This window comes from Petaurus breviceps, unplaced genomic scaffold (genome assembly GCF_028583685.1).
Source record: "Petaurus breviceps papuanus isolate PSGF00001 unplaced genomic scaffold, PetGlider_PUasm1.0 90721, whole genome shotgun sequence".
NCBI lineage: Eukaryota > Metazoa > Chordata > Mammalia > Diprotodontia > Petauridae > Petaurus > Petaurus breviceps.
The window spans coordinates 6,379,513-6,403,985 of NW_027187322.1; the positions used below are offsets into that span (position 1 = coordinate 6,379,513).

Below are 24,473 nucleotides of genomic sequence, written 5' to 3' on the forward strand. Positions count from 1 at the left end.
TTGGGGGTCACCCCAGTCACATAGACTTAGGCAAAGCCCTCCCTCAGTCCTCTCAGAGAGATGCCTCCATAGTGTAAGGACATGTCCTCAGGACTTCCAAATGGCTCCTTGCCCCAGGGAGCTCACCGAGTCCATCAGGAGCCCTGCTGATTCTACCACAATATTATTAAAGCAGGGCAGTTAAGGCTATTTCGATGTCCTGCCGTAAGATTTCCGGATCGCTTATCTTCAGAAGGCTTGAAGAATATTAGTGTTGCCCCCTTTATAAAAGGTTAGGCTTTTTATTTTATAAAAGTTGATGTTTGAAATAAGCAAAAAATGGTTTATGTATTTAGAGAGATTAGAAAGAGCCCCCAGTTCGACATAGCTCTGAAAAGACAGCAGGGCATCTGACATCCCATGGGCAGCTCTCCCTCTGCCAATGAGCTGATGGCATCAGCTCATGGCTCCCAGAGGAAAAGCCTTGAGCCACACACAAGGCCTGTAACGGATCCCCTCTTTGGTGGGAATAAAGGACAAGATCAGCTGTAGCCCCATGCCCTGCATCTTCTTGTTCCTTTGTGACAATGTCTCCTAGCACTCTGGGCACACAAGCAGGCTTCTTGAGACTTCTCAGGAAAGGGGGCTTTCCCCAGGAAAGGGGCTTCATCTCCATTGCTGGCATCACTCAGAGCCAAGTGCAAAGCTTACCTCGGGGGTCATGGGGTTTGTGTTCCCAGGACTTGGTGGAACTTTTGTGACTTTAGGGAAGAATGCCGTCGAGGTACATTTCCTAAAAGTGAAACTCCGTCCCCATTTTTGTCTCTGACCTAGGTCTATGAGATCCTGAAGAGGACAAGCTGCTCAAAAGCCAGCACGGGTAAGGAGGCGCGTGGGAGGGCTGGAGATCTGTGCTTCTGTCCCTTTTCCAGTGCAGACCCGGGAAAGGGAAAGGGGCGGCACCAGCTGCAATGGTCTTCCTTTGTTTCCCCTATTCTAGAGTTTTTGGTAATGGTTTACGTTCACATGCCAGTTCTCAACAAGAGAACTGGAGAGATTTTTTTTTTAATATTGGGCCAGTCTGGATCAACTGGCCAGAGCTTCCTTGGTCCTTTTAAGCCCTGTGGCAGGAGGTCTCAGTAACACTGGCTATCACTGGAGGGGATCATTACTTTCTCAGGGCGAGTCAATAGCCACTGAGAATGATAAGAACATCATGATTCCTTGGTGTCAGAGTACTCATCACCAAGCATCTCTGGCCTAGGCCCTGTGCTTGGTGCTGGGGCTTCAAAGACGGAGAAGAAAGTAGGGCCTGCTCTCTAGAAGCTTATGCTCCACCCAGACTGGGGCTCCCCGGGAGCTTTCTGACTGCTGACATTAGACCCTCTAGTCTTAGTGGGGTTGGGACTCGGGCCCAGCTCAGCCATCCCACCAGCTTCACAGGCGGGGATGGCTGGTGGCCTGTTATACTGCCAAGAGCTGAAATTCATCGTCTGTGGTTCACAGCAGAGTCTGGTGATAAGTGAAGTCAGTTTGTTTCAGGGATGCTGATTCTTACCACAGCTGACTTACTGCAGGGGTAGAAATCCCTCCAGAGGGAACCCAGGTTGGGTGGGAGGCAAGCTCAAGTCATCAGAGTTTCCTTCCTCCTTCCCTGGCAGCTGAAACAATGCCCTGAGAGAGGCCTGAACTCTGGGCCCCTGTGGGACAAAAGGCATTGATGAGCAGGGCCCCTGGGGCCACTGAAATTCTTGGAGAATTTCTTGGAGGGCCCATCCTGGCAGCTGATGAAGGCTTTATGCCCAGGGACTGGGGACGAAGGGAGGAGACTAGAAGCCATTTGGCAGTCCATCAGCTGCCATTTATTAAACACCTGCTGTGTGCCTGGGACTCAAAACTCTGGCTCCTGCCTCCCAGGAACATCCATTCTAATGAAGAGACCAGGTACAAATGACCAAGGGGTACAAAATACGGAGTGGGGTCTGCTCCCCATGCAGTCTGAATTCCATTTCATTGCAATAAATATCTCTGTGCACAAGGCACCTGGGCCTGCCCTCCGAAGGCTTACGGTCCTAATGGGGGTGGGACATGCAGCAGGCAGGCAGGCAGGGGTCAGGGAATTCTCCCTAGAATATTCACAATGAATCCTTTCCTCTAGAGACACAGAACATAGGATGTTAGCGGGAAGGACCTCAGAGGTCCTCATTTTACAGTGAGGATGTGACTTATACAAGGTCACTCAGTCGGCAGGAGAAACCATCTTAGAACCTAGGTCCCATTTTTCTTTTCTGCCATGGGCTCTATTTTCTGTTCTGGTTCAATTAGTGAGGTAACCTAGCCACCCCCCACTAAAGAACCCAGTTCTGGGGAAACTTCCCCTTCCATTTAGAGGAGGCCTCTACAAACTCCCTGGGCCAAGTTCCTCAGGACAGGTGAGTGGCCTTGGCTCGAGGATTGGGACTGGCCCAGCCTTCCAGAATTTGGGCCCAATACCTTAGGATCATAAGACCTTAGGGCTCTTCAAGGTTAGAAGTTTTTTATAGTGAGGAAAAGAGTCTTGGAGGTTAAGCAGTAACCAGTCAGCCTCTGAGATGGAATTGAAATCTAATTCCTCTGTGTCCTTTCCACTGTGCCAGACAGAAGCTTGCAAGAAGCCAGCCCCTACAGGCCTGTCTGCCCATCCCTGACTCCCAGGGTAGCCGGGCTGGCTTCTAAGAACGAGTCTGACCTCTGAAACATCCCCCTACCAGAAGGGCCCAGAAGTTCGATGGCCTTGGAATGGGTCTGAGCCCAGTATCCAGGGGGATGGTCCCCAAGCCTTCCTGAGTCCCCCATCCCCCATTCTCTGTCAGCGTGCTTCTTTTATTTCCAAATGCAATATGAAATTGCTTGGAAGCCCATTCATGTAACTAATAGACTGATGTGTAAACAGGGCAAGGAGAGGGAAGAAAGAAGGATACTGCCCTTTTAAATAAAAGGAGAAAATGTGGTCAATATGGTAAGTCCCATCTTCCCACTCCTGCCCAAGGCTGTGGGAAAACTCTCCCTCCCGCTTCTCCAACCAATCTCCAACCTCGTTTAAATTGTGTGTGTGTTTTCTCACACCATCAATTTCCCCTTCCATGTTTTTCTTGTGACTTGACCTTTTCTAACCCCTCCAATACATACTTTCAAATCTGCAGCTTTCCCTCCCAAGCAGGTGGGATAATAGGAGTAACTGGTTCTCAGTCCCTCCCAGACATAATGCTATCTTTTTTCCTCTGTAACTTTCTAATCCCGAAAATTGAGCATGTTTTAATCTTCTGCTCAGTAACAGCCTCGAGGGAGGTGGCCTCCCTGGGAAGATCAGTGCAGAGGGATTTCCGATTTCTGGGGAGCCAGACTTACTGATTTCTCTTGGTGGAAGCTCTTTTGGTGGCTGAGATATTTCTGCTGATTTCAGGAGAACATGGGATGTGGAGCTGGTCACTAATCCCTCACATGCCTTTCTTTTTAAGGAATCACCAGCCTCCTGGCCAATGGAGTGTATACTGCAGCCTACCCCCTGCACGATGTAAGTGACTTGGGAACGCACTTCATCCCTGTGTGACGGGAAGAGGGAAATGACTCGTTTTACAATTTGAATTCTTTGTCAGTTTACAAGCATTGATCCAGCGCCTGCTGTGTGCTGGGGACCGGGGTAGGAGCTAGGGATACAAAGACAAAAACCAAAAACGATCTCTGTCCTTGAGAGTCTACACTTTATTCTGCTCCCAGATCAGTGTAGATCCATTGATGCCGATGAGCCATCCATGACAGTTTGAGGCAGGAGAGACCACTGCCAGACCAAAGGGAACAAGAAAGGTTTCCCTGGGGAGGTGGGACCTGGGGTGGTGAACCCTGAAGGAAGCTGAGGATTCTAGCAGGAAACAGTGAGGAGTAAGGGACAGCCTGAGCAAAGGCAGGAGAGATGGACTGCTGAGCTCTTGGAGCCAGGAGTAGCTTATTTGACTGGAGCGTTGAGTAGGAGAGGAATGATGGTAAACAGGTACAGAGGGCTGGCCTTAGAGCTTGATGAGGAGGAGTATGGACTTCCGAGAAGGCAGGTTGTATTTGATACCAGATGCAATAGGTAGCCCTAACATTGAACAGGGGTGTGACACGTGCTTTAGGAAGATGATTTTGGCTGCCACAGGGTGGGTGCTAATTGCTAATTGATTGGGAAGAGCCCTGGCTTTGGACTCAGTTCTGGATCCCCTCCCCTCCCTTCCCCTATTCTCCCCTCCCCTGGATCTGGATCTGGGTCACTGTGAGGGGCCCAGGGCCTCGCTTTCCCTAACCATAAAAAGAAAGGGTCTGGAAGCTAGCAGTCACTTGGGAGGGGGTTGCAGTGGTCCAGGAAGGGCTGCCTCTCTGATCATCCAAGGGTGGAGGAAGTTTACATACAGTGTCAAGACTGACTGGCCCTGTGTGCCAGGTGACAGGACCCCCCCCCCTTTGCTTCCCTTGTGTGACACCCAGCCTTCTGAGGGTCATGAGAGCAGTTCTCCAGTCCCACTTCACAGGGGTAGCTGAGGACTAGGCTGAGGAGTGATGTACTTTCTCTGGGGCTGACCATCTGCTCAGCCTGGTTTATTCAGAGCAAGAAGCTGGCTTCCTGGACCCATCCCACAAGTCTCTGTCCCCTGACATGTGGGAGCCCGGTTGTGACCGGCTGCCCTCAGGCTAAAGAGAAGAACCATTGTCCTCATTGGCTCTATAGGAGCAGGGCTAAAGCTAAGGGATGTTAGAGCAGAGAGGGTTCCAGGTTGGTCTAAGCAGTGTGGGAGCCAATCATGCTTGTGGTTTAGAGCTGGCTAGTAGCAGGGCAGTAAAAAGCAGGAGACTGGCTTGTAGGCTGGGACTAATCACCCAGCATGCCCTCCGTGTGGGCAAGCCTTAATCTCCATTTCCTCATCTGTAAAATGAGGATATTTAGATCCCAAATCATGGATCATGGAGCTGGGCAGGGCTGCAAGGGCCGTCCAATAGAAACTTTTCTTTCATAATTGGGGAAACTGAGGCCCAGATCCCTCACAGTGACCCAGAGAACAAGCAGTAGATCTGGAATCCAAACCCAAGACCTAAGTCCAGAGCCCCGGCTCTTCCCAGTGGATCAGCAAGCACTTATTAAGCCCCTACTGGGTGCCAGGCATACAAGAGGAAGAAATGGCACAATCCACCCTTCCTCTCATGCTTTGTGCTTCCTCAATGATCTGTTTCTGCCCTATAAGATCAACTGGGTAGAACCCCCTTAAATGGGGGGGGGAGGGTTGTGAGTACATCCCTGAGGACATCAGAGAAGGGATAACTACAGAATCAGGTGATTTTTCTATTCCCTTTTGTTTTTTTAAACAGGGTGACTTTGAAGGAGAAGACGTTGAGTTGAATGACAGAAAAGTAAGTTAAGGCAGAGTATTCATGCTGCCAGCATTGATTAAGCATCTACCCTTGTGCAGGACTCAGTGCTCAGCTTTGGGGCAACAAAGACAAAAATGGAAATAGTTGTGCCCTCAAGGAGTTTCCATTCTACTGGGGGGAGGGGCGGGTACAACATCAAAACAGATAGTATATACATGACTGTTTGGTGAGGTAGCAAGTACTAAGCACATAGAGATGGGGAGGGGGGCTTCCCTGGGGAGCTTGGCTCTGGAGCTGACTTCACTGAGGCTAGGGATTCTAAGTCCTCCTCCTAATACAATGGTGAGGACCCAGGTTCAAATCCTGCCCCCTGATGCTTCATAGTTTGGTGACCCTAGGTAGGTCACTTGATGTCCCTGGGTCTCAGTTTTCTCATAAATTAAGGTTATGCTTGATGGCCTCAAAGTACACTCACCCCTCTAAATGGGTGATCTTAAAATCCCAAGAATCCCTGGTGGGAGGCTTTGCTGAGTCTGGCCAGAATCCAGGGCATCCCTGCTCTGTTCTAAATGGCCTCCTGCTATGCCTTGGGAGCCATTTTACTGGTCAATCATTCTGTTGATCAGCAACCATTTATTGAACACCCGCTATGTGCTGGAGACACAAAGACAGAAACAAAATCAGTCCCTGGGATCAAGGAGCTGTCCGCAATTGGGGTCGACAATGTGAATTAGTGTATTCGAAATGAAAGTCCATACACATTCAATATGAGGGAGATAGTGAGGGAAGGAACCTGCCTGCCTGGCTGGTGGAGGCATCAGGAAAGGCTTCATATAGCAGAGAAGAATCTTGATGGAAACAGGATTTTTGGCAGGGGCCAAGTGGGAAGGACTTTCCAAAAGCCAGGCAGGGGCTTTCTGCTTGGTCTTGGAGGTGACCAGGAACCACGGAGATTGTTGAGGGGAGAGTGGGGGGGACAACATGCTCTGTGGGAGGGTGGAAGTGTTTGGGAAGCCTTCCTCCTCCCCCCCAGGGCAGAGTCTTCATCTCCTACAGAGTCCTTCCCTGAAGGCGGGTGTCCCATTCCCCAGGGTCAGAGGGGTGATGGCAGCATGCCTGTGTGTGTGGACGTTTTTCCTAAGGGTTATAAATAATCCCACCAGCTCTCCCAAGAGAAATGCAGCCGTGTTCTTTTTGCCCTGAAGGATGTACCAATGTGGCTGTCCCCTGCCAACAAGCTTTTTCTGCTGTTTCTCATGGAGAGCGTGGGTGCACTCCAGGGACTAAAGTACAGGAAAACCACAATTTCCAATGAAAAGCCCATTTTTTTTTTCCACCCAGGGCTGCGGGTGCGGTCCTGAGCTGCGATTTCATGGGTATGAAAATTCTTGGTGCATAAGTTCCATCCACTAATGCTCAACGGCCACTTCTCTGTACCGAAGAGAAGTGAAGACACGACTGCTCTGGGTCTTGGATTAGCCAGCCTCCAGGCACATACCCAACTTTCCGCTGTCCCATACCCACCTAGAAATGATCCTCTATGCCTCCTAATATTTGATTTCTGGCTGCCTTATCTTTCTAAATACACAGGAAAGTTGGGTGATATGATTTCCTTCCCTTCCTAACCCCTTCTGTCTTCCAGATTCTGTGTGAGGAGTGGGCCACCTATGGGGCCTTCTACAAGTACCAGCCAATCCACCTGATCAGGTGAGGTAGACTTGGTCTTGAATGGACCCTGCCTCTCTGAGCAGAGGTCATGGGAAAATGGGCCGGGGTTACAGTGGCATCAGATCCACTTTCCAGTAAGGGACATAGATTTCAAATCTGTCCCATGACTGGAGCTACATTCCACCTTGGAGCCTGTTGGAACTTGAAGGAGATTGTGGTTTATAGCAACCAACCCATCTCCTCTTGAGAATTTGGTGGTTTTTCTTAGGCTGTGCAATGTAGCCTGAAGTGACTTAAGTCCGACCCAGAAGCTGTTGAGTCTTTATTCAAGGTAGACAATGGACTTCAAAGGAAAACCCCACTTAGAGGGAAGAATTCCTCTCCTTCCTGCCTCTCAGTGCCCCCTCTTCTCCTTCTTTAGGCCTCACCAGCCCTTGTCTTCTCACCTTGGTCACTGTGAGGGAGAGGCCATGGGCACAAGGGACAGCAGGATAAAATCATCTTAGGCAGCAGACAGGGAGGTCTGGGCAGCTCTCTTGTTCTTGTGAGCAAAAGATTCTTTTCAGGAAAATGAAAAGGAGAGCATTGGGACAGCCAGCTCAGGAAGCCAGGACCCTTCCCATGTGTGCTCAGGACTCAAGGAAACAAGAGAGCAGTGGGAAAAAGAAGGGGGCGCAGGAAGGGCGGGCGAGAGAGAAGGAGGGAAAGGAAATATTTCCAAGAAAGCCTGTGCTGGGCTCCCCCTTCCCCACCCCCCCAGCCATGGGCCTTGGAAAATGAATGGGGATGGGGGCACCTTTCACAATGGACTTAGGGGAATAACTCTTTCTCTGAGCCCTTTTCCCCCCTCATTGGTTTCAGGAAGTATTTTGGAGAGAAGGTCGGCTTATATTTTGCCTGGCTGGGCGTGTATACTCAAATGCTCATTCCTGCTTCCATTGTTGGGATCATCGTGTTTCTCTATGGATGTCTCACCGTGGATGAAAACACACCCAGGTAAGCCAAAAAACAATAACCTCGAAAGGGTCGAATTTGATTGCAGCTCCTAATATGAGCTCTAGGACTTGACTTTAGAATCTGAGCACCCAGCTTCAACCCATGGGCTGGGCTACTTATGACCTCTGTGACCTGGGGCCAAGTCCCCCCCCAGACCTGAATGTCCTCACCTCTAAATGAGATGGGACTCAATGACCTCCTGGGCCCTCAGGATCCTGTATTTCTACCCCCAAATCCTCAAGTGTCATTTCATCCCTCATGAGAAACAAAAGGAAGAAGAAAGGGTCCAAGGAAGTGTGCCAAGTACTGCTTCCCCTCCCACAGAAATCATGTTGTAAACAAAAAGCCCGTGCTTTGTGAGCATGGGGCAAGGTGTCAACTGTGGGCCGAGTGTTGGGCTTCTCATTTCAAAGGCAAAGCTCAAACGTGTTCAGATCTGGGAGGGACAGCAAGACCTAAGAGGCAACTCAAGAGAATGGGCCTGGTGATTTGGCCAGATGTCAAACTGTCCAAGTGCAGAGTGACCTCCAAGATCACTGAGTCCAAGCCCTTTGTTTTACAAATGGGGGAACCAAAACGCACAGAGGGCCTTGGGAAGCGAGTGGCAGAGCTAAGTCCTATGGCTCCCAAGCCAGGGGTCTCCGCCCTACTGTGTGCTACCTGCTTTGGTAAAGGTCATCTGCCTTCTAAAAACCCTTTCAGTAGTGGCATGGCTCCTGGAAAGTGGGCTCTCTTTGTTCCTCTGACATTTCCATCACCATTCAAACCTGGCCACTGCTGCCTGATGTGTGCTAATGGGAGCTCCCTGGAGGTCGGGGACTGCCCTCCTCCCTGAGGATGGTGCTTGGCTTAGCATTCCCTCCTGAGCCCCTGGCATCATTTTCAGCCTTTTGGAATAATTTTCTCCATTTGCAAAAGAAAGAAAAAAAAATTAGCCTTTTCGTGCTAGCCAGCTTCTCCTTGGCCCCAGAGGGTAGAGCCACGAGCCAAGAGATGGATGCTATAAATATCAGCCTGATGTTAGTGAGGAACCTCCCACCAGCGACAGCCATCCCAGTGTGGGTCAGGCTGTCACAGGGAGGGATGACATCCCGTCACTGGAGGGATGCAATCCGAGGTGGGGGACCCCCAAGACAGCTGTGTTGTGGGGAAATTCTGGATCAGCTACAGTTTGGACAAGGCCACCTGGTGTCCCTTTCAACTCAGCTGTTCTTTGGCTCTATGAAGTGGTTTTGGGGCCATTTAGAGACATGAACCAAGCCTGAAGTAACAGGTGTGGAACCTTGGTCAGTTCCCTTGGCCTCAGTTTCTTTGTCCACCAAATGGGTCAGTTAGGAAAGGTGAGCACAAAGGGAGGGAGGGGAAAAGCCTTATTAAGCCCTTGAGGCTCACAACAGCCCCTGGGAGTGTGTGGGACAGGGGACCAGTGCTGAATCCTGTGGTCTCACTGGTGTGGGAGCCCACACGCTGCCCCCTTTCAGAAGCTTCTTTGAGAGGGGCCAGGGCCCTGAAAGACTGTGTCCTTTCCTACAGACCACATGGCTGGTCTGTGTTAAAAGTAGGACCTGAGCCCCAGGGCCAGCCTGGCCCATAGTCCAGACAGAGTCACTTGTGACTCTGATGATGACCCAGCGGAGCTTGGGTGATCAGAAAGGGCTTCATGGGGGAGGCGGCCTGGGAGCTGAGCCTTAAGGATTCCAAGGGGCAGAGGTGAGGAGGCTTGGACACAACAAGCTGGCCAGCTGGGTTGGGACCTAAGAAGGCTGCAAAGGGCTTAGATACCATGTACCAAACACATCCACAGAGCCAGCAGAGGAAGGGCTTTAATGCCAAGCCCAGGGGGTTGGAGGCAAGACATGCCCTCTGAGGTCCCATCCCACTCTCAGTCCAGGAGCCTAGGAATTCAGTGGCTTTTCTTCTCCAATGGAGGAGGTTGGCAAAAGTCACTTTGGGAATGATGTGTGAAGTTCCCGGTGGCTGCCAACTCCCCTCCACCCCCACCACTTCCCTTCCCCTCCCCTGGGCCAGGAGAGAGTCTGGGATTGGGGATGGAGTGAGGGGACAGGGGAGGGGGCCCCAGAGTGTAAGGGGGGAGCAGCTCATCCCTTTCCAAGAAGGTGGGCTTTTCTGCCTGTGGTAAGTTTGCCCAAGAAACTGAAGCAAATCCTTGGAGTCAAAGAAAGCTCAGCATGGATGGTGAGATGGGCCCTGGGCACCGGAGAAGCAGGACTGGTGTTTTCTTTCTACATCACCTCAGTTGTAGAATAAAAGAGATCCTTTTTGTGGAGCTCATTAAAGCTGGAACTCAGAACAAAACCTTGGGAAGGAAAAAAAAAAACAAGGAAGGAAAAGGAGGAGCCAAGAATCACAGAGTCAGAGGGCACGTGGGGTGACCTCGTGAAGCTGCAGGGCACAGCCCACGGTACTAGCTGGTGTTTCTGCTTGTTAATCTAGGCCATCAGAAGGAAAGCTGGCATTTCTACTGCACTTTTTAAGTTGTGCAAAGTATTTTGTGTGAGCCTCATTATAAACAGCCCTGTGAGAGCCAAGGTGAGAGTAAAGCAGGGAGCAGGCCATGTCCAGTGGGCTAGCAGCATGAAGGTCAGTCTTCCTCCTGGTCCTGCCCATCCTCTCCATCTCCAGCTGATACTTATTCTGATCCCTCACTCCATCATTGGAGTGGAGGGTTGAGGGAAAAGGCTCTTAGGGCTAGAGGGCTCTCACCTACCCACCCAGGCAAGAAGCCCTGCCCCCTGCGCCTTCCCCACTGGGCTGATCATCCTCATGCCTCCTCCCCATCTTTCTCTAGCATGGAGATGTGTGACCAGCGTAACAACATCACCATGTGCCCCCTGTGTGATCGAACATGCAGCTACTGGAAACTAAGTTCAGCCTGTGCAACGGCTCGAGCCAGCCACTTCTTTGACAACCCGGCTACTGTCTTCTTCTCCATCTTCATGGCCCTGTGGGGTAAGTGGGCCCTGGGCCTAGGAGCCCCAGGGCAAGCATCCTGCTGAGGGCAGGGCTGCATTGGTGCCCCTGAGGGGTGGGGCAGGCACAGGTATTCATCTTGTTTCTCTCCTCCTAAAATGGCCTACAAGGCCCTTGCTGCTGATGAAAATGAAGGAGGCTGGTAGGGGCTTATTGGCTGCTTAAGAGTGGTTTACATATGGTTCAGAGTGAGACTGCTAGGTCTGTAGTCAGAAGACATGACTTCTGATCCCAGCTCAGCCCCACACTCTCTATGTGACCTTGCGTGACTCCATTTAGTAACTTCCTGGGCCTCAGTTTCCTCATCTGTCAAATGTGAGCTTGGGCCAAATGACCAAAATCCCTCTATTCTAACTCTATTGAACTTGGTTTATTCCTCAGGCTATGCTAAAGCACAGCCTTCTTGGTACTGGGGACTGGGGACTAAAACCACACCCCCTACTCAAGGGCCCCTGGGCCCCTGATCGACGTATCTGCCCAGCCTCTGCCCATCAGCCTGCCCAGAGGGGAGCATGGGGCCACTTCTCATGCTCAGGACCTTGGGCACAGCACAGAGGGTAGAAGGGAGGGGAGCTTAAGGAAGTCCCCAATACCTAATCTCGGCAGGCCCACTTCAACAGTCACTGTCCTTTGGTGGACAGAAGAACCTCTCCTGCAGTGTTCAGGCAGGCCACAGGCTATCAGGACTGGCCAGGACCTGGGGAATCTGGCTGGTTCTGCACCCCAGGCCCCTGAGGCCTAGGCATGTGAAGGCATTATGGCGCCTCCTGGCTGGCTTGTCCAAGGCCCTCACTCTCTGATTCTGAATTTTACCTGTTTGGGCCAGATGTCCCACGCGGCTCAAGTCTCCAATTATTCAGTGTTGAATGATACTCAAAACCAAGCGGACGACCAGCCCTGTGGCTTCAGACCGTCCCACCCTCGGGATCGTTGGCTGCCCTTTCTCCTCCATGCTGTTTTAATACACAGGGCAGCCCACATTGTTGGTGGCTTCAGAAGTTCAAGGTCACACAGAAGTTGGACAATTCTAAAGTAATTTAAAAATGCTCCATGGCAAGAAAGGGAAATGGCAGCTGGTGCCCTCAGGAGGCGGGGCAGCCATCGTCTCAGAGTGCACACCAGAGGTGCCAATGATGGGCCTTCTCTTTGCAAGACATGGAATGTTGACTCTTTCCTTGGGTTGAACTATGAAGTGGGAGGTGTGTGGAGTCTGTGGGCCTAGACTGTTCCGGTCTGGCCTATTCTGCATTTCTGTTCTAGAAAGCTCTGTGAGAGACCCACGTCAAGCAGCAGGCATTTATTAAGCACCCACTGTGTACTGGGCTAAATTCTGATGATATACAGAAAAGCTAAAAGCCTCCCTCGAGGAGTTCACAGCCTGAAGGGGAAGGCTTCACATGAATAATGTTGTGAACACAAAATACAGTGTAAAGCGAAGCGCTCTCATGGGGGCGTCTGGGAAAAGCTTCCCGGACTAGCTGACAGTGAAGCTGAGTCTTGAGGGAGACCAGGAGGTCCTGAAAAGCCCTAAGTACCTAACAGGATTTCATATCTGATTCTAGAGAAAATAGGGACCCCCCGAAGGTCACCGATGTGAGGCGAGGGGTGTGTGTGCGAGAGAGGCATGGTTAGACCTGTGCTTTGTGAAGATGCCCGGTAGCTGGAAGGACTGGAACAGAGAGAGAATTGAGGCAGGCAGACCCACCGGCCTCACCTCCAGGTAGGAGGTGACAAGGGCCTGTGGGAGCGGAGAGAAAGGACATCTCTGAAAGATATTGCTGACGTAGAAGCACGAGAATCCGGCCCCAGAGTGGACACAAAGTGACCGTGAGAGAAGCTGGAGGTGAGCCAGCCTGGTGGCTTAGCAAGATGGCTGGGCCCTCCACAGCAATAGACAGCTGTGGGAGACAGCAGGCTCGGCTGGAGCAGGGAGGGAGGGGCAGGCTGGGAAGAGATAATGAGTTCAGTTTGAGACTTGTTGAGTTCAAGCTGCCAACACCCATCTTGCATTGCGCATCTAATTCATATCCAAAGTAGTCAGTGATGTGTGACTCCAGGGCCAGTGGGTTAAGGCCAGGCATGGATATTGAAATCATAGAGATGATCATTGGATCCCCAGGACTGTTGAGACCACCAAGTAGAATCTTATGAGGGAAAAGAGAAGTGGGCCTTGATAGAAACCTGGGGGACATCCATAGTTAATGAGCATGACCTAGATGAAGAAGCAGCCCAGGAGACAAGGGGAGGTCCCACAGGGAAGAGGAGAAGCAGGAGAAAGCCTCCTGACCCAAATCAGAAGAGGGTGAGCGTGTCGGGAGGAGAAGGTGATCTCCGGGTTCAAAGACTACTGAGAGATCAAGAAGGAGGAGGGTTGAGAGAGAGCTGTTCAAATCAGCCAGAAAGACATCATGGGAACTTTAGAGACAGTAGCACCACTTACTGATAGCAGAAACTTATTCATATTTGATTGTAGAAGTAATAGAGCAAAGTGAGAAAAGAAGAGGAAGGACAGCGGTTTTCTCCAAGAGTTTAAAAGGGCACCATGAGATAGGATTACCACTGGAGGGCTGGGATGGATCAAGTGAGAATTTTTTTAGGTCAGGGGAGACATAGACGTGGTTCTAGGCAGCAAAGAAGGAGATAGTTGGCTGGGAAATTGAAGATGAGTTGGAGAATGGAGTTGACAGACGAAGCAGTCTACCAGCCAAGCAAGATGGAAGGGGATGAGATCTCTTGTGCATTGAGGAGTTTGCCTTGGGAAGGAGAGCTGCATCCTTCTGTGAGACAGGGCTGAGTGTCTTGAGGGATCTGAGGAGACAGGGAGAAGAATGTCCTGGAATTCATTCCTCCAGCAAGGGCCCTTGACTTCGTAGAGTGCCAGAGCCCAGGACCAGCTGAGAATACGGCTCCAGTCCTTCCAAAGCCCAGACGTTCATTCTCACCCAGGAGCTGACGTCCGAGAACAACACAAACATTCAAGTGTGAAATACCAAAGAGCAGCCAATAGGAAACTCGAGCCCCTTCCTGGGGCTGATCTTCAGGAGAGCCAGTCGGCTAGGAGGGTGAAGGCCCGAATGCAGGGGTGCCTCCCGGGGCCACTCCCAGCACCGCACCCAGGGCTCTGTCTCCCCTTCCCACCATCCCTTGCATCCAAGTTAGAGGTCTCGGAGTCCTTGTCTGTCCTCTGCCTCTACGGAGCTCCAGCCTTCGAGGACAGGGTCAGTATACACATGAGATGAACCTCAGCAAATGTCTGCTGAGTGAATGAGTGATGGAGTGAGTGTATAAATGAGTGAATGGGATTCTACATTTATCCCTCTGGGCTCTCTCTCCCCAGAAGTGCTGGAGCTTCACACCTTTGCCCTTTGTGAAGGAATAGTTGGCTGCTTATGTGGAGAGGCTGGTGGAAGGACAACATCAGAATCACAAAGGGGAGACTTCATTTGATAGATCAGGGCAATGCAGACAACCCAATGGTGAAGGTTCTGGACACAATGTCACATGAGGACCAAGCGAAGGAACTTTGGAACATTTAGGCCAGGGAAGGCACAGGGAAGAAATGAGAGCTGTCTTCAGATCTTTGAAGGGCTGTCTGGCATGCAGGGAGGGTCTAAGATTTTCTGTTTAGTTCCAGAGGACAGAACAAGAAGCCCTGAGGCAGACTGCAGGGGCACATTTAGTCTTGGGGTGGGGAGGCCGTCTCTAATGATGAGGACTCCCAAAGTAGACGAGGCAGCCTTGAGAGGCCTCCTTACTCTCCACCTAGCCTCTGTTGACTCACCCTTAAGGATAAATAGTCAAGAATGTGCCCCTGTCCCCACTGGGCCCCTAAGCCCCTCCTTCTTGACCTGTTGTTGACGGCATTGTCCCCTAAAGATGCAGCTGGCTGAGGATAAAAATGGCTCCCAGTTTTTATAAATTTCAGTATGACAGGAAGAAGTTTCTAGCCACCCAAAAAGTCTCTGGGTTTTGGGCAGAGGAGAAACGCCTTGACTTTCCCATCTTCTCTCGTTCCTTTAGCTGTCTTCTAGGCAATTGGTCCCAAGGGAAGTCAGGGAACAAACACCAAACTTAGGAAGGAAAAACTTCATCCAGGCTCGAGCCATCTCAGGCTAGAGCCACCCAGTTACCCAGGGGCTGAAGATTTAAGTGTTGAGGAAAGGCCACCCCGACTGGGAGAGCCCTCAGGAGCGAGGCTGGATCCCAGTCACCGTAGCTTTATGAAAGTGTGTCTGTGCCTTCCCATTCCTGGGTCTGTGGCATGCCACAGAGAAGCCTGCTGGACTCATCTGGGGAGATCCAGGGCGGAACAAGGCCCTGGAGGCTTGGCTTTCTCCAGGGCCCTTCTGCCACCAGCCTTCATTGGCCACATGGAGGCAAGCTTTTTCCTGGGTATCCTCGGAGGAGGCAGGTAGATTAAAAACTAGGGTTGTTTGTGGCACAGTGAGCACACGGAAGACGCTCTCCCAGGGCCCCCAAACTATTCACACATCAGCTCCTGAAGTTCTCCTCCCACAGACAAGCACAGTCAGGCAGTGTCAGAGGTCACTTCATCAATCAGTCAAACGTTTACTAGGCAGCCACTCTGTCCCAGGCTTTGTGGCAGCTTCTGCCATAGGCCCTGCCCTCCAGGAGCTCACCTTCTGTTGGGGAAAACAACATGTACACAGCCCCAGGCATGTCACATCTAGACCGTCACATTCTGTGTTTAAGGCCCTATGTCTATGGTTGCCCATATTTCTTCTCAACTAAATTATTGGCTAAGTTTCTTCTTCAGATCATAGCTAACTGTGAGTGAAGTGAGGAAAAGAAATATTTTAACAGGATTTAATGGAAAGAAAAACAAATTCAGTCATAACTGTGAATGTGAATGGATGGAACTTGCCCATAAAATAGAGCACAGTGGCTGAATAGATTAACCATTAGTTATTTATAAGGAACACACTTAAAACATAAAACTTTATAGAGTTAAAATGAAGAGTCAGAACAGAATTGTGGTTTCTTTGTTTTTTTAACAGCAGTGCCGGATTTTATCTCAGACAGGGAAACATAAAATATAGATGTGTTTCCGAGACATTGTTTCTGAAACATATCTGTCCAAGAAGGTAAATTACATTGTGCTTAAATGCTCCATAAATAATGGAACAATGTCATTCTTCAATATTTTTCTATGTATGTATGTGTGTGTGTTTAGTACTTGTATTTGCACATGCACACACACACACACACACACTAAATGGCATAACATCTAAATATTTGAAGGAAAAACTAACTGAATAACACCTTGTCACTGTCAGTAATTATTGGGGGCTCCAACATACCTCCTTCAGCTTAGGCAACTCTAACAGAAATGTAAACCTAGTGGACCTGATTGTTGTCCCCACCCCAGCTCTATCCACACTATCCTTATGGGTTGATTACTCATAGAGTCAAAGGATTTTAGCGGTTGGGAGGAATCTTAACGATATTTTCTCAGCACTGTGACTTCAGATTCGTCCTTATCCCTCCTACCTCAAAAGGACTCTCTTCTCTGCAAAAAATATGTCCTTCTCTACTTCCTTCCAATGTTCTTAAAATACATGTTTCCATTAGGCAAAACTGGAAGCCACCCTCTCCATTATTCTTGAAGTCTCTGCATAGAGTGTTCTGTGCCTTTGAAGTCTCTGCTACTTTTTGGTTTTGGTTTTAGTATGGTTTGAGGATTTTTTTGCACAGGTTTAATGCAGTGGTAATTGGGGGAGAACAATACAATTCAACTCAATTTGATTCAGCAAACATTTCTTCTATTTGCTTTAACCCAGCAGAATTTACTCAACATAGCTCATAGCCCTTGCATGCGATCCTTCAATTAACATACATGCAATTTTTTTCCTGAGAACCAAATATGTACCCTATAAATCCAGTAGACTCCCAAATTGCCTTTAGAAGGAAAGATCTCTGCCCAACTCCTTGGGTCCCCCACAATATAGCTCTCACCTTCCTTTCTAAACTCATTTCTATGGACTTCACTCACTCTAAGCTAGACAAAGTGGACAACATGCTGTTTCTCAGACTCCATGTGCCATCTCCTGTCTCCCTCTAAGCCTTTGTCCAGACTGACCTGGAATACTTCCCCTCCTCACTTCTGTCTGACCTTGAAGGATTTTTAATGGATCCATCACACTGAGGTCCCACCTTACCTCCTTCCCAAAGAAGAGAGGTCCCTCTGTTCTGGCCTAAAACATGTCATTTAGCCTGCAGTCAGTCCTTGGGGAGCTTGGCTTATAATCACAGAGGTAAAGCTCCATTTTCTCCCGACTCATTAAATCCCCATTCTCACACCTTTAGGAACAAATTTACTCATAATTTAGGTTATGACTCACTTCCAGGGTTTCCCTGCAGAGGGAGACTCAAAGATGGTCAATGTATGGATCTCTGTCAGGTGTTGAGGCAGTTAACTTATGCTTACATACAAAAGAAATGCTAGATATAAAAGTCTCCTAGATCATATTTTTTTTCTTTTTCTTTTTTTTTTTGGAGGGGGGAGGGCAGGGCAATTGGGGTTAAGTGTCATCCCCAAGGTCACATGGCTAGTAAGTGTAAAGTGTCTGAGGTCATATTTGGTTTTGTTGTTGTTGTTGTTGTTTTGCTTTTTATTTTTTTTTTTGGAAGGCAAGTGGGGTTGTGACTTGCCCAAGGTCACATGGCTAGTTTTTGTGTTAAGTGTCTGAGGCCAGATTTGAACTCAGGTCCTGCTGACTCCAGGGCCGGTGCTCTATTCACTGCCCCACCTACCCGCCCCTCTCCTAGTTTGTATTAACAGAATGTCTTACCAGTATTCAGTAACTTGACTTCCAACTACTTAATACCTTGCTGAGGGGCTGATACTTAAACTTCATTAGAACCTAAAGTGGTGGCAGCACTGCTAATTAGACATCTTCCATTTCACCTCTACTTCACACTGTCCAACCTCCCAGTATAGCTCTGGGTAGAACATGAGGCTTGGGTCAATACTCTTGCTGCCGGCCATCCTCTCTGATGCAGAAATGACCACTACCATCCTCCAGGTGTGGTCAGCTAGAAGCCAGATCTAGCAGACCTCTCCAAGGTTGCCTCTAAGCCTCGCTATAACCAACCTGAGAATGATGTCACCTCCTTGGGAAAAGAAAGACAAAATATAAAAAGCCTGTAGGGGTCCAGGCACAAGCTGCACTTACGGAATCCATGCTACCCACGGGAACAGCGTCAGGGTCAGAGCAAAGGGCACTGGCCATCCTGCCCCCTCATCTGTCACTAAGTCTAGAGACAGAGCATGGCCCCCTATCATGGAGAAGAGTCCAGGAAAAGAGGGGCTGCCATGCCCCTGCTGTGTCACAGAGCAGGGGAAAGGACTAAGGGACCACTCAGGGCTCGCTGCCTCTCCCCCACATGCCTAGCCCTCCCAGCACTGAGCCACCGCGAGGACAGAAGCAGGTGCCCGGAAGGCGGCTTCCAGTGTGCTCCATGGCCCCTGTATCTGTCCAGAATCCTTCTCTGCCTGCAAGGCCAAGCTGAGGGACCGCCTCCTCCAGGAAGCCTTCCCTGCTTTTCCCAACTACTAACATTCTCTTCCTCTCTTCTCAAATTGTTTTACGAAGCTTCCCCTGGTTTTCACCTTTGCCTTAACCCCTTCAAGTCTGGTGTTCTACAGCCTGTAGCTCGACCACATGCCCCCCAGGAAAACATAAGCTCCCCTAGGACAGGGCCTGGGGTGTTTTTCATCTTTCTCTCCCCATCACAGCCCCTTACACATAACAGGCATTTCATCCATGTGCACTCTCAGCAAGTCATCACAGGCCCAGAATTGCATGTGTTGGCAGGTCGCCAGAGGGAAATTAGGCAAATGGGGAAAAAGGGGTTTTGTATCCACTCCTTAAGGGTGTGGTGGAAAGAACAGACAGTCAGGACTGGTAGTGAGGCTGCTGTGGGGCTTCCTTCCCATCCACACCCCACCTCCTTGGCCCCTAGGGGTCCTGATATCTGCCCTCAGTGCAGACCATGCATGGGAGACATCACCCCCGGTGAGGGTGCTGCTGTGAGCCTGCGCCTTCCTCACTGGATCCTCCCCAGTCTGGTCCATTTTCTACTCAGCTTCATCTATAGCAGACATAGTTAGGTGTCTTCTGTTAGACTGCAAGTTTCTTGAGGGTGGGCTTTTCCTTGATAGCCCCACATCTAACATAGCCTGGCTCTGGGTCAGAGCTTACTAAGTGTTTGCTGACTAGTTGACAGAGGTAATTCTATGGGAAGGCAGACAGGTGAATCCCGATGGCCAGTGCTGCCTTTTCAGGATGGCATTTAGGCTGCCAGGACAGGAGAAGTGCTTTCTTCATCCAGGGATGCTCAGACACCCAGGGAGCCCCCAGATAGGGGCAGTTAAATCCCTTCTTCCTTCATCCACTTCATCCTGGCCCCCTTTGCTCCCCTCCCCTTCTAGCAGAGCCACAAAGAGAAGGCCTGGACCTGCTTCTGGCCTTGACAAGCACTGTCTAAGGCAGGTCCCAGCCTCGCTGTCACTGTGGGAACCAAGCTGGGTATTTAGGGTGGCAGATGAATCACCTCCAGCCTGCTGCATTCTGTACTCAGCCCCTAGGCTGAGACAATTGATAGTAGTCACAGATATTTGTCACAATCACTCTCACTTTGGATTGGTGGCCTCTGGTGACTTTCAGATCAGATTGGATTTGTCATCAGAGGACCCTGGTTCAAATCCTAGCTCAGCCCCACTGCCCCACCCTACCTAAGTAGCCCCCTCCTCAGTTTCCTTCTCTGTAAAATGGGAGACTTGGATTAAATGGCCACTATAGTCCCTTTCAGCTCTAAAACTGTGAATAGAATGGCCCCTAGGCACCACTGGTTTTTGTCCTAGAACTTTCAGAGTAGAACTATTTTCCAGAGTATTTACTTTGATCTTTGTGAATAAAAATAATAATCCAAGGAGACAGGTACTTCTTGCATCATAGCCCCATTTTATAGATGGGGAAAACTGAGACCCAGAGCTTCTTATCTCTTTCAACAGAGCTAGAGTCTGAGATAAGACCTAAACCCAGCTCTTTGAGGCATTGAAGCCACCTTCCTATCCATGATGCCACGCTCTTTCTCATTTGAAAACCGTTTAATGCCTTGAGTTACATAATGGGACTGGTTAAGATGAACCCAAGCTATGAGGATTCTTGGGATCCATTTTCTGAAATTCCCTGGTCATGGACTGTTAACTGCCCCATAAAGCCCAGGAACCTGGACACCAGTGGGAGAGGTTTGATCCATCTGTCCCTCCCTTAGAGAAGTGATGTTCCAAGGTGGGACAGTGTCTCTTCTCCCAAGGCCTGCCCCCAAGATCCTAGAGGCTTGAATGGAATTTAACAAGTTAGGACACTCCCCCACCCCCCTCACCAAGATACACAGAGCTGAAGATCTTGGGCAGATCACATTGTGGTTTCCCCACCATAATTAAAAGGCAAAAGATGTAATTGGTGTGAATGCTAATTAAGACTAAATGGGTCCTTTTCCTTATGACTCAGTAAGAAGATTGTAGGTTTGAGCCCTTAGACAAATCCAGCTTTCCAGCTCCAGCGAGGAGGAGGCCAAGTCCAAGGACAGGTGAGAGCTTCTTGGAGCTCCACCGAGGCCATCAGAGGGCAGCCCATACATGAATGAGCATCCACGGCACAGCAGAAATCACCACAAAGTTTCTGCTTGTGGCCCTCCATGGGTGGGAAGGAGGGAGGCCACTGCCTCTGGAGGTGAGGGTTCCACAAGTCCCAATCTGCCTCGATGAATGTCCTCCCCCTCCCACCTTGTTTCTAGTTTGCCCTCCTGGGGCCAATCGGCACTAGGCTGGCTCATCCCTCTCTGTTTAGAGGCCCTTCAGATACTTGAAAGCTGCCTGTATTCCCTACCCTTGGGTATATCCCCATTTCCCTTCTGCTAATCCTCAGATAGTGTTGACTCCAGGCCCTTCACCATTATGGTTGGCTTTCTCTAGAAACCCTCCAGCTTATCCATGTCCTTCCTGAAGACTGGCACTAGAAATGAAATGCCATACTCTTGGATGCTAAGCTACCTTTCTTGAGTCATGTTGAGTTTGTGGTCCACTAAAACCCCCAGGTCTTTTTCATATGGACTGCTGTCTAGCCATGCCTCCCCTTCTAGAAGGAAGGAGTTGGCAAGACCTCTGGGAAGTCTATTATTTCTCCTTAGTGATATCATTTGGCCTAAATGTGACGCCATTCAGTGCCTCCCCTCTTCAATTTAACAAATATTTATGAAGGCCCTACTATGTGCCAGGCACTGGAGGCACAAAGACAAGAGTCCTGCCTTCTGGGAGTTGCTTTTTACTGGACAACAAAAGGCATGACTCTGATGCTCTGGGATGTTCATGACAAGGCCTCTGGGGGGCGCAGTGAGGGACAACCAAGACAGAGGATGTGGTCTTGGCTACTGCTGGGGGGGGGGGGGGCAGTCCGGGCTGGAGCTGTGAGAGGGCCAGCCTGAGGTCAGCCAGCCTTGGCCCCAGTGCCTTTGGATTCCTTTAGCTCCTCCTCCAGGCAGTGATGGCAGAAAGGGAGGGGCTTGGCTCTCCCGGAGAAACGCCAGCTCCCCACTCCAGAGTGACTTTTGTTTCTGCCCCTACTGAATGGAGGACATTGTCCCCACCTGTTGGACCACCTTCTGTCCAAGTGTTTGCTTCCTGAACTGTCACAGCCTTTGTTGTTCACCTGCTGAGGAAGCGCTGGGGAGGAGGGCGGGGGAGGGGGCCTGGCTTGAGCTTCCGCCATTGATCCTTAGCATGACCTTGAGAAATCCTTCCCTGAGCGTTGGTCTGATCTGAGAATTAAGATTAGTGTGGGCCTCGAGGGAGCTCCAGTGCAGGAACTGAACTGAGCAGAGCGATGTGAGCTAGGCAGCCCAGCGATGGAGCCCCCCTCACAGTGGGTGATGGGGGGGGGGGTCAGGGGGCAATGACATTAGGGTGTTAAAGAACCAGATGTTAACATTTACAGCTTGGAAATCAACAGTCGCTGTAGATCAGGGCTTGATTTCTTGTTTCGCTGATTATCTAGACTTAAGAAAGTGATGAAGAAAATGTTAACAGTACAGTGTTGCCTCCCAAGTGTGGCGTGTATGTGCTTTTCTGGCAAGCGAGTGACTACACAGTGCCAGCAGTGCCCCTGGTCATGAGTGATCGTCTAGGACAGCTACAGGGTGCTTGTGTTTGACAGTTTGATTTTGAGGTGGAGGATTTCTAGAAGCGACTTCCATGTAAAACTAAAAGCATTGGTGAAGCTTAAAATATGAAAGAAAGAGGGAGAAAAGAGGGGAAGGAAGGAGGATGGGAAGGAGGATGGGAAGGGAGGAAGGAAGGAGGATGGGAAGGGAGGAAGGAAGGAGGGTGGGAAGGGAGGCACTGTTCTGGGGTTCAAGGGAAGCCTGAGTAGACTATTGATTCTTAGACCTTTCTGTCCCCCAATTACTATGACTTGCCTGCTTTTGCCATTGTTGGCTCGAATTGCATGTTGTGTGTGTAAGTCCTAACTCCCAAATAGCTGGCACAGTCCTAGAAGCAAGTCAGAATTACAAGACTTAATTGCCACTGAGTATGTGTGACCTTGGGCAGGCTGCTTTCTGTCTCTGGCCTTACATCCCTCCTGCAACACACACACACACACACACAATGAAGGTTGTGGCCTCCATTGTCTTTGGCTCACCCATCCCTGACATTCACAGTTTGGCTGGGCCCCTCCTTGCTTCATACCATACAAAGCCAAGCCCTTGAGAGCTGGAGATCCAGTTCTGTGCCAGGCACTGTGGCTGGAGTTTGGACCCCAAGAGCCCCTGGCCTCAGGCAGCTCCTACTTGTGGGGTTTCTCTCTCTACCGCATGTCTAACATCTTCCCTTTTGGTCCCCTCACCTGGCCACAGGTGAGAGAATACATAAAATATGGAGACAGCAGAGAGCCCAGAGTCAGGTCAGCAGGCAGGGCTGCAGCCCACAAGCTTAAAGCATCTAAATGGCTGGAAAGCTTCCACACATGCAAACAGATGAGGACATGGAGCTTCAGGGCAGCTCAGGCTACCCATGAGCTTACGAGGCTTTAAGATTTGCCCTAGTCCTTTACACATACTATCTCATTCCAGCCTGATAATAACCCCCTTGGATCAGTGTTTCCCATTTTACAGATCAGGAAACTGAAGCCCAGTGAGCTAAGCCATTTACCCAGAATCACATAGCTAGTAGGTGTTTGAGGCAGGTTTCAAGCCAAGATCTTCAGTCCTCTAGCTATTAGACCAAGATTCCTCCTGGAGCCATCTTTCCAGAGAGTCTGCTCTCCAGACTGCCTTTCAAAAGCACATCATGGACCAATGTGTAAGCACATTTCCGGTTCAATTCAGGCTTAAGGCCTCTGTGTGCCAAGCAGGTCCCCAAGGCAAAGAAAGATAATAGATTGAGGAGAGAGAAGAGAGATGAGGACACAAAGCTAGAGCTTACAGGGAGGAGAAAGTCAAGCAGCTGGTATTGAGTGAGACTTGAAGCCCTCGGAGGGCAGGCACAGTTTCTTTGATTCTTTTTGTTATATCATCTCCAGGGCCTGGCACTGTGCCTGGCCAAGGTTAAGTGCTTAACACATACTGATAGAATTCAATGTATGTGAGCCCAGAGCCCTGCCCTCAGAGTTACTGTTGGAGGACTGGTGGCAGCTCCAGGAGCCTGAAAGGATTGACAGTGATGACCATGGGTCTTGGGTTCAAGTGATGGCTGCAAGCACTGCTCAGAGACCAGAGCCAAAGACCAGCTTTCAGCCATAGTGACTCAATCATTTGGGTAGAACAGGGAATTCAGGATGGAAAAATATATGAAATAAGACTAGAGAGATGTGTTGGAACCTGATGGGGGAGCTTCCTAGGCAGTTAGCAATGGGGTGACATAGTCAGTTCTGTCCTTTAGCAATATCCACATGGCAGGAGTGGGGAGGATGGGCTGCGTGTGAGATGCAGGAGAAGCAGTTGGCTGTCACAGTGGTCCAACAGAGATACTGAGGGTCTGAGACAGGGAGGTATCCATGAGAGTGGATGGGAGGAAAGTGACGTGAAAGAAATGATCATCATAGAAACAACGAGGTTTGACAATTGACTGGAAGTGGACAGGGCCAGGCGCAGGGAGAATCAAGGCTGACTCCATGGTGGTGAAGCGGGAGGGCTGCAGGGATGATATACTCAAGAGACTGAAGAACATTGTGAGGTGGGGCCGGTCAGGGGGACAGATGCGGAATTCCCGTCTGGCCAAGTGGAGTTGGAAATGCACATAAGACATCTAGGAAGAGAGTCCAGTGGGCTGTCCAGAGAGGTCAGTGCCTGGTGCCCAAGGAAGAGACTCGATTTGGACGGCAGCACCATAGAGGCGCTAAGTGACCCATGGACATTGGTGAGTGCTTCAAGATGGA

The 24,473-nt window shown here is 50.1% G+C and overlaps 1 protein-coding gene across 1 annotated transcript in view; it reads left to right on the forward strand.

The window, feature by feature from the left end:
* The window catches only part of ANO1 (anoctamin 1), a 96,378-nt gene that overhangs the window by 37,178 nt on the left and 34,727 nt on the right, over nucleotides 1-24,473 (forward strand). Inside the window, exons 6-12 of the mRNA XM_069066539.1 lie at nucleotides 814-859; nucleotides 2,912-2,977; nucleotides 3,477-3,532; nucleotides 5,356-5,397; nucleotides 7,001-7,065; nucleotides 7,888-8,022; nucleotides 10,832-10,992. Of these exons, the coding sequence (XP_068922640.1) occupies nucleotides 814-859; nucleotides 2,912-2,977; nucleotides 3,477-3,532; nucleotides 5,356-5,397; nucleotides 7,001-7,065; nucleotides 7,888-8,022; nucleotides 10,832-10,992 (571 nt within the window). The remainder of the gene's footprint in view (nucleotides 1-813; nucleotides 860-2,911; nucleotides 2,978-3,476; nucleotides 3,533-5,355; nucleotides 5,398-7,000; nucleotides 7,066-7,887; nucleotides 8,023-10,831; nucleotides 10,993-24,473) is intronic.